This window comes from Hyalella azteca, unplaced genomic scaffold (genome assembly GCF_000764305.2).
Source record: "Hyalella azteca isolate HAZT.00-mixed unplaced genomic scaffold, Hazt_2.0.2 contig9001, whole genome shotgun sequence".
NCBI lineage: Eukaryota > Metazoa > Arthropoda > Malacostraca > Amphipoda > Hyalellidae > Hyalella > Hyalella azteca.
Genome location: NW_025939082.1, coordinates 100,215 through 109,542, shown reverse-complemented (window position 1 = coordinate 109,542; position 9,328 = coordinate 100,215). Strand labels below are relative to the sequence as shown.

At 36.0% G+C, this 9,328-nt stretch overlaps 1 protein-coding gene across 1 annotated transcript in view; it reads right to left on the bottom strand.

The window, feature by feature from the left end:
* The window catches only part of LOC108676112 (phospholipase A(2)), a 111,554-nt gene that overhangs the window by 94,088 nt on the left and 8,138 nt on the right, over positions 1-9,328 (bottom strand). Inside the window, exons 3-4 of the mRNA XM_047881856.1 lie at positions 8,593-8,753; positions 4,499-4,658 (exon numbers count right to left, since the gene is read on the bottom strand). Of these exons, the coding sequence (XP_047737812.1) occupies positions 4,499-4,658; positions 8,593-8,753 (321 nt within the window). The remainder of the gene's footprint in view (positions 1-4,498; positions 4,659-8,592; positions 8,754-9,328) is intronic.

Genomic DNA, 9,328 nt, shown 5'->3' with positions numbered 1-9,328 from the left:
TTTTAAGTGTTTAAACGCTCTAGCTACTATGCCTGTGTGGGTGAAAAAAAATATGACTGATAATGGCCCTAAAGGCTGCATGGCATTGCAGCGATACCTGAATTACTAGTTTAAATCGTCTCCTGTCTTCCGATTTGATAGAAGAAAAAATATTTTTGTGCTACTCAAAACACGCAATGCCTCTTTTTTCTTTATATTTTTTCTACTTCGACTAATGGTATTCCCTGCACGAACAGGCGTCATCGGACGAATGAATCTAAATGTCCTCCGAGTATTCCTCGATGTATGACTGAAAAGACAGAGGATTTAGGAATGAGTTAACACACAAGAACATAATAAAATTTCAATTTTATAAAAGAAAACATTCTCGTTATGAATGGTTTTTTCTGATTGCCCCGGTTATTGGGTATTTTTTGTAACTCAAGTGATTATATTTGTGTGAACCATAATTTATTTAAAATACATATTGAAAAATTGAACGAATCCAGATGACGTGAACAATTGATGACGTAGATCGATAAACCCTCTATATACGTGCAAATTTTAATTTATGGCGCCTAGTAGGTGTTATCCACACTAATCTTTTTCTGCGGCCACCAGGCTGCTACTAATTTTGAATGAATTTATATCGACCAATTACCAGTCAGAATTTAAATCGGGATAGACCCAATAAAAGAAGTGGTGATCAAGAGGCAGCAAAAAAATTATCATGAAACTCATTGAGGTTCTTGACTCATCAATAAGTCGAAGAACACAACAGCATCACGAAAAATGCTTGGACTTGCACTTCCCTCCATATGTTCTGACGGTACAAAATGTTTATAAATGTGGACATTCAGCAAATATTTTTGGCATTAAAACATGCAATCAATGCTTTAACAAGCATCTATCGTATAAAGTTACTACACATGAAAAGCGTTCAGCTTACGAATTACTTGCAAGGTTATTTAGATCAGATCGTCCTGCCATATAGGACAAAAGACTTGCTTAATTCAACCTCGTTATTGTGTTTTAAGAAGCAAGAAAATTTCGGAGATCTGGAAGTTTTTCTGAGTTGCTTATTCGAATTCAGGAAATTTACATATTGAGCGATCGTGGTGGCATGGACAAGGTTTAGCTTTTTGCACTTCAGGCTTCATTCTAGAATCTAGAGCTAGGACGATTTTCTTATATCCCATGGCAATTTTATCAGAATTTAATTAAATCTTATTTAAATTTTATAATACACATGACAAGTCCAAATTTTATTTTTGCCTATAAAATGACTCAATTCAACTGATTTTTCTCTTCCAAACAGAAGAAGAGAGAGTCGAAGGGAGAGAAAAGAAAGAGGATTTTTTGTAAAAAAAGCAGTATGAGAACAACCCGAATTTAAAAATATTGTTAACAAATTTAAGTTAAATTTATTATCCTTTTCACCTGATTGTTATCATAGTTACTATTCAATTGTTCTAGCTGAAAAAAAGTTTATTATCTATCAATATAATTTGTATACTACTAAATTAAAAAAACGTTTTTTATAGAGTCTGAAGTTTCCGAGCTACATTGCAGCAAAAATATAATTTATCAGCACGTCAGCAGTGGGAGTTGCTGCAGCGCTCTGCACGCGACGAACAGCTCTCGGGCAACGCACATAAATTTATTATTAATAAATCTTAAGATTGCTATGCCTCTAGCATGCAAGGTCAAACAGGACAGAACAATTTCCGACCATCACATCTCATTTTCATCGTTTGATCAGATGGAGAGTGGGTTATTTGCCGATATACTTTTTGGAATCCTTCAATCTTTTGCCAGTTTTGAAATCGAGTTAAGGGCTATGGCAAGTTTTTGCTAGAAACTAGTTTGACAAGGCGGCACATTCTAAGATAAGCCTGTACAATTATGCGGCAGACGAACGTTGCAAGAGACAACTAACATATCAAACCATAAAAAAATTAGAATTGGCTCGTGCTAACATGTCTATGAACCCACAAATTTTGCTTGCATGTAAAGGTCATCGCAAGCAAGATTCGGGATGACTTTTTATAGTTGATGCTTCGTCTGCAATTACTTCAACAAGCCAACAATTATGGATAGTTTAACACGCAAGTTTCCATAACTATTAGGATTAGTAAGCCTGGCTATATTGTGTGCATTTTAGTTGGGATTCATTGCAAAAAATCAACAAAATTCGAAACTTTATACTTGCCCCACATGGTAATCGATAAAAAGCACTTAAATATTTTCTATGCATGTTGCAAAGATGACATTTAAAAACCCAATTATGACTTATAATGTTTACAAAGCCTATAATATTATAATATCTGTAATTAGGTTTACAAAAAATGCATATATACTACAATGATTCGCTAAATTTATGTCTGCCAACATTTCATCCAAAATGAGATGTACGACAGGGGAATGATATTCAAGATGAAGCCGAAAACGTTAATTTTTTTCACGCAGCTGTCGATTGGTCGATAGCAGCTAAAAATTGGCCAAGTCGAAAACCTGCCACTGCAGTTCTTCAGACGAGTTAAACTTGTACTCTTGACAAGTTCTTCGAAAAAACCTGAAATGTGAGGTACATTTTAGAAGGTTTTAATATAATATAATATAATACAATATAATATAATATAAACATAATATAATGTTATATAAAATTTAATGTCCAAAAAGTTCCTAAGAAATCGGTTAAAAAATTTGCCGGTTGCGAGCACTCGGCACCCGTCCTTAATTTTGTTTATAATGTTTTAAGACGTTCAAAAATCCGCGAACAATTTGCCCTGAAAAATATTAAATAGAAGAACTTGATCACGCAATGGGATATTCCAAAGAACACGATTCTAGGCATCTCCCAAAGTAAAAATGTGATCTATTATATAATAAACATAGCATTTCTAGAATATCAACTAAAGGGCGCTAATAAATCTTACGTCACAAACATTGAATCTTAATATCAATATGATCTTTTACACCTTTAAACTCATTCGGAATTGGATAATTTGTGGAGTCATAAAACTGTCCGAGATTGTGTGCTATACCTGTGCAATATTTTAGTTGCTGTGCACATCAAAACAATTTTTAAACGTTTCAAGATCTTCAATCACAATTATATTTAACTGCAAGTTGCGAAGCTCATTCAAATGACTGATCTCAAATAGCAATGGTAAGAAGTGAATGGAAGTAAATGAAGGAAATTAGGCGAAGTGCTTTTAGTTTGCTTTCGTTTTAAATTCATAAATAAGTCATAAATAAATATCCCCATAAATTATTTACTGAGCCAGCAAAAGTATTCTCTTTCAGCTAACTATGGAGTAAAGATTTAAGAAGTCGTTTTTCGAGCACAAATAAGCATCTCATGGCCCGGAATTTCCCACATTGAACTGGTTGTGAACTTTTCCCCGAGAGCTGAACGATCTTGGGCAAAAAATGATCTCAACGTGCCAAGGAGATGTAAGCTAGAATTAAATATTGGTCGTTCGATGTATAACTTATGGCATTCCTATGCTTCCCTAGCAGAACTTGAAATTTGTATCGAGAATTTCTGAGAACTCTTCCCAAAGTATGATTTTTTTAGAGCATTTATATTTGCCCTCAGATCCTGGATTGAGTTCAAATATCTGCCTGGAAAGTTTGGAAGTTGACTTAAACGGGCATAGTTTGAGGTCTATTTCGGTCTATTGGCTTCCGACCAGTTATATTATGACTTATCTAGAAGCAGCCATACGTGGATGCTAATTTTTTTAAAACTTCGAGATATGGCACGGAGCTCGTTTTTTCGGCACCAAATTGTGATTTTTATAGAATTGAGTAGATAATTTTCCTAATGGTCTAACATCTATGATGAAATATAAAAATGCTCTGATTTTGATTCAATATTGATATTTTTTGTTAGATACGAAATAGATAATTTTCCTGATGGCCTTAACCTCTATTATGAAATATAAAAATGCTCTGATGGTGATTCAATATTGATGTTTTTTTTCAATAATTGGTGGGTTCATTAGAGATTTGCTGGAAAAATTTGGCGATAATTTCAAGCAAGTTTCGCAGTAACGCGAATCAAGTCCCGCAAGTTTGACGCCTTCAAGCCTGGCAGTGAACAAACGAAATACTTCGATAAACATGATGCTATTTCCGTCAGAAAAAAAGGAAAATGGGAGAGAAGTTTTCAATTTATCTAATTAAAGCCCATATGCTGCTTATGACCAATTGACTAACAGAACATCATAATACAATGGAAGCATTTGGAAATACACAAGTAAAATTAAAATCGGTCTTATTCATAGGCATATACTTGTATTCATGAATGATAGTGCTTTTTTAAATGTATAGTTAAAATAAATGATTGTGATGAATCAGTTAAAATGATACTCATGAAACTGTTATCTAAATAGTATTGAGAGTATCAGAAAATTATCGTTAATACAAATATTGAAACTGAAATCAATGTTTATTTCAAAGATATCCAAACATAAACAGCATCTTTGTAAGTGAAAATAAACAGAAATACATGGTGAAGCCGGAGTCATTAGTGATGTTATGCTTGGTCTCTTGAGGCTTGATGTTGTCCGGGCACTGGTCGTGGTCACGGCAGCAGGCGTCCACCTCCCTCAGCTCCCCCAGGTCATCAAAACTGTCAGCCTCATCGCCTGGACCACACCACTTGGTACCTGCTCGTGAAAAATGTTGTGTCAACCCTTCTGTAGCATAGCAACACACCACTTGGTACCTGCTCGTAAAAAGTGTTGTGTCAACCCTTCTGTAGAATAGCAACACACCACCTGGTACCTGCTCGTAAAAAATGTTGTGTCAACCCTTCTGTAGCATAGCAACACACCACTTGAGACCTGCTCGTAATAAAATACTTAGAGAAACTTTTTTAAAAACCACATTTTTCTTGTGGACTAAAAAGTAGAAAATAAATTATGGCTCGCCCCAAAAAACGTGGGTCGGGCTGTACGCTCACCATCAAATTTCCAAAATTCGTGTGTTGTGTATTTTTCGCTTAAATCATAAATCTGCCCGACCCACGTTTTTTGGGGCGAGCCATAATTTATTTTTTACTTTTTAGTCCACAAGAAAAACGTGTTTTTTTTTAAGTTTTTTTTTAATATTCTATTTTCTCCTTTTTAGTCCTACATAATATTCATTTTATTTCAGTTGGCCACGCAAATGCACGAAAGAAAATTCTTTTCGAAGTTCTGTAGAAAATTGTATTCGAGGGGATATATTGGTGCATGTAATTTCATTTCATTTCATGCACCAATTGATTAAATTCCACGCATTTCATTGAATAAATACGCCTGGAAACGTGCAACAAATTATTGATTATTGTATTGTCATCGGGAGCTGAGCTTCCCTAAAAGTTTCAGAGCGCTAGCTAGCGGGAAAGTTGGTGAAATATCGATTGCAAGATTTGATCATCACAGACGGACACGAGAGCGAGCTAAGAAAAACGTGGTAATAAAAAGTGTTGTGTCAACCCTTCTGTAGCATAGCAACACACCACTTGGTACCTGCTAGTAAAAAGTGTTGTGTCAACCCTTCTGTAGCATAGCAACGCACCACTGGTACCTGCTCGTAAAAAGTGTTGTGTCAACCCTTCTGTAGCATAGCAACACACCACTTGGTACCTGCTCGTAAAAAATGTTGTGTCAACCCTTCCGTAGCATAGCAATGTTCCTGTAACTTAGTGATCAGCTGCGAGGCTCGATTCAAAAGTTATGCTCACATATCCTTCGTCTTGTTCTGTTTCAGCGCATTTTCTCATTTATGAAGAAAATGCACTATTGTGCTCGCCATGTCCATCTGTCCGTCCGTCTGGCCGTCTGTCTGTCCGTCCGTGACTTCACGTTTTCGTCGACGAGAAAATGCGCTCTCTGTCACTCACTGCAGAGAGTACTGAGTTATATTTTTGTTTTTATTGTTCCAATAAAGCCTATACGATACTGCCGTGTTGCCATCAACCTTCAAGTGGGAAACTTCATAAGTTACACCTTCCTGCACCTACTGATGATGGCAATAAACATTTCGAAAATCACCTCTTTCCAAATATTCCTAATCTATTCAACTTTTATTCCTATCTAATAACACAACATTCCTAAATTATGAAAAGAGAGCGCTTCGTAGTGTCATCTATTATGATTTTGTAACCTTAGTGAACTTATTTGTTGATTTACGGAAATGTTCTTGATGTTCTAATGTAGATGCCGTGTTAATAGGTTTGGTGCCATAATTCGCCTTCGTCCCTCTATGCTGCCCTAAAGGGGAGCTCCATTGCTGGTATTTTTCATTGCATGCGCTGAACTGTTCATAGTCATCAGGTAGTAGTTCAAGTTTCAAACTTTCAGTCTGCCGCTTTGACAACACTTGCTCTGAACTTAAAAGATGAGTTATGGAATTGTTATATGCAGGTGCCATTTCGATTTTACAGTATATGTTCATTTATACGCATTTTAAATGTTTGTTTGTTGAGGGTTGTGAACTGATCGCCAAGATGTTGCAGTGGTAGCAGCACCGAGATGAGCGGGCAAACTCAGTTCATTTTTCGGTGTCGCTAGTGGGCGTCGCTTGGTAGCCGTCGAGGGTGGTGCTTCCCTCAGTATGGCCTAGGGTTGGTTAGTGAACCTAATATAATTCTGAGTACTTGAAACCTGGGGGTCATATGGTGAGCTAACTAGTTAGGCATGCTTGGGTAATTTTACGTATTGAAAGAAGCGCTATATTTGCTCCCCAGATATCCCTCCATGTTTGCGCCGCTTTCCCTTCATGCAACTCGCGATACCGCAGTTAGCAGCATTTAGCCCAAGAGATATCGTAGCGATCTCTTCTTCTTCTAAACTTCATCTACGCGATGGGGTAGTCAATGGCACACCTTCCGAGATGAAATTACATCTTAATTTGAAAAAAACGCATAGAATCATACCCTGATGACAAATATGCTGTTAGAAGAAAAGAATCCATTATATAATTAAAGGGAACGGAACATATTTAGTAATTCTGGAGTGAAAGCAGGATTTGTTGCTGTAAATAAATAACTTCTCTCGATATATTTCGAACTAAATGACACCTAATGATTTAGCTGTAAGTTTAAATACATTTTTGTGAGAGATTTATCCGAATATTTGTTCATGTGGGAAAATCTAGTGGAGATGAAAAATTTCGCCAATACCTCATTTAATTGACTAGAATTCCTTCAAGCGTATCAAATTGATTCTATGAAGACTAATTCGATCATATTCCATAATTAATGCAAGACTTTTTGATAAACTTGGTAAAAATGTTTCATGTAAGAAAGTTGTGGCTGCCTTGCGGTTGAAACTTTCACGCACAAGTACGTACTGAAGGCTTATTAAATAAATTAAAAAAACATCATTAGCAAAACTAAATGATTATCTGGAACGCACAAAGGCGAGTTACAAATACGCAAGCATTCAAGCAGAAGGGACGCAAAAAACTGGTCGGTCAACACAGCGCATTGGACCAGGTCACGCTTTACAGTGATGCCCATGTAACAAGTCGGAAAAACTCGTCGCATTTTAAATGCACGTATGTGGCCCTCGTCAACTGCAGCCTCTGTTAGCTCGACCTTCCTTGCCACAGCCTCGTATGAATTTACTCTGATAAATTTTGATGTTTATTCCAAGAACATCGAATAAAAAATCTAACTTTATGCAATGTTTATCGTCATTAATACTCGATACTGTTGCCTTGTATTATATTTAATGAAGTGTGCATTTTTGCGAAGAGTCATACATTTTAACCAAGAAGATACAAGTGCAACCTTGAGATTTTATTAGTTTTTTATATGTAAATCTTTCTAAATCTGAAATATATATATTTATTGCAGCTGACTTATGGCAGTGGTACCGTTGGATAGGGCAGAATGTCAGCTTTAAAATGAGTATAAAAACCGAAAAAGTGAAAATTTTCAATTTTAGGGTAGACGCTCCCCTTAAGTGTCTACAATATAATGTTTAACATGGTTTAAGATTTATAATGCATCTATAATACAGTGTTTGAAAATATAGTTGCTTTAATCGGCAATTAAATTTTTTGTTGAAAAATAGTGATGCAATCCAAACTGGGATAGGACTAGAAAACGTAATATTGTTTTGATTGAACATTTAGTAGAAAATCAATGATAGAAAATTTTTTATTTTCAGAACGGTGATTAAACGGTGAATTTGTCTCGAATGAGGATCAAAATTGAAATTACTTACTTAAATTTCAAAGCAGAAAAAAGTGCATGGTTAATCATCTTATTCTGATTGAAAAAGTTTCGGAGCTTTCTTTGTATTTACCTGGCTTCTACGTAATTCTCCGTTGATTCGCCATTTAATCAAAATGAAAGTAAATTAACAATAGTTTAATGAGCATAATATATCGAAACACAATTTAATGAAGAGATTATCAATACCTGGCACGACCAAGAACACAGGCTCTTGTAACATGCAGTCAGCGAATCGAGTGTGACTGTGCCCACACAGCGATGTACTTAATTCGTATCGGTGCTACGTTCGCTTTGAGCTTGTGCTGTTGATGAAAAAATGCGCGGCTATTTGAACAATATGACCAGTTTTTCTAAGCGCAAATTGAACTGACCTGGAAACATTAGACGGGGTCGATTGGGCTGCTGCAACCCCAGTGCCCTCGCATCCCTTCTCTTGCAAGCAGCGATGACGAAGGAGAGTTGCTCAGACTGCAGCACGTAGGGAGGCGTTGCGGCTCGAGATAATTCTTTCAGGGTCACCTCCACCAAATATCTGAAGAAAAAACATATACCCTCTTATTAAATACGGTTTAGTGACTACTGGAGCTGTAGGTACAGGTATTGCGCTTCATTATGGTTGTACGTCAGCGTATAATATTGGTATGATTGAGTAGAAGTTGTTCTTTTATGAAAATTTGGTTAAAGACTAGAGAATATCTCTTGTTAATGATCTTTATGGTATTTATAGAATATTCGAAACGTGGTAGTAAAACTAACTTTTGGCAACTTGTTTCTCAAGCTGCCAACACCAGCAAGGAATATCGTTCGACTCTTTGAAAAATAAACGAAAAATCCTAAACAAAAAGCTTTGGTATAGAAATACACATTCACAGGCAGTTGCTACGCACGCTGTACACATTAGGAAAGTTTCCGTGAATAGAGCAATTTTTACTGAAATAGGCAATTTTTCATTGAAATTTAATCCACCTTTAACGATATTTGTCACCATTAAAATTTTTCAAAGCTTTTCGGAGATGGGAGATGAAATAACAAATAAGGGAGATGAAACCACACAAGCGTGAATGTATTTTTGACATTCAACTTTCAGTGTTTGTGCTAGATTATTTA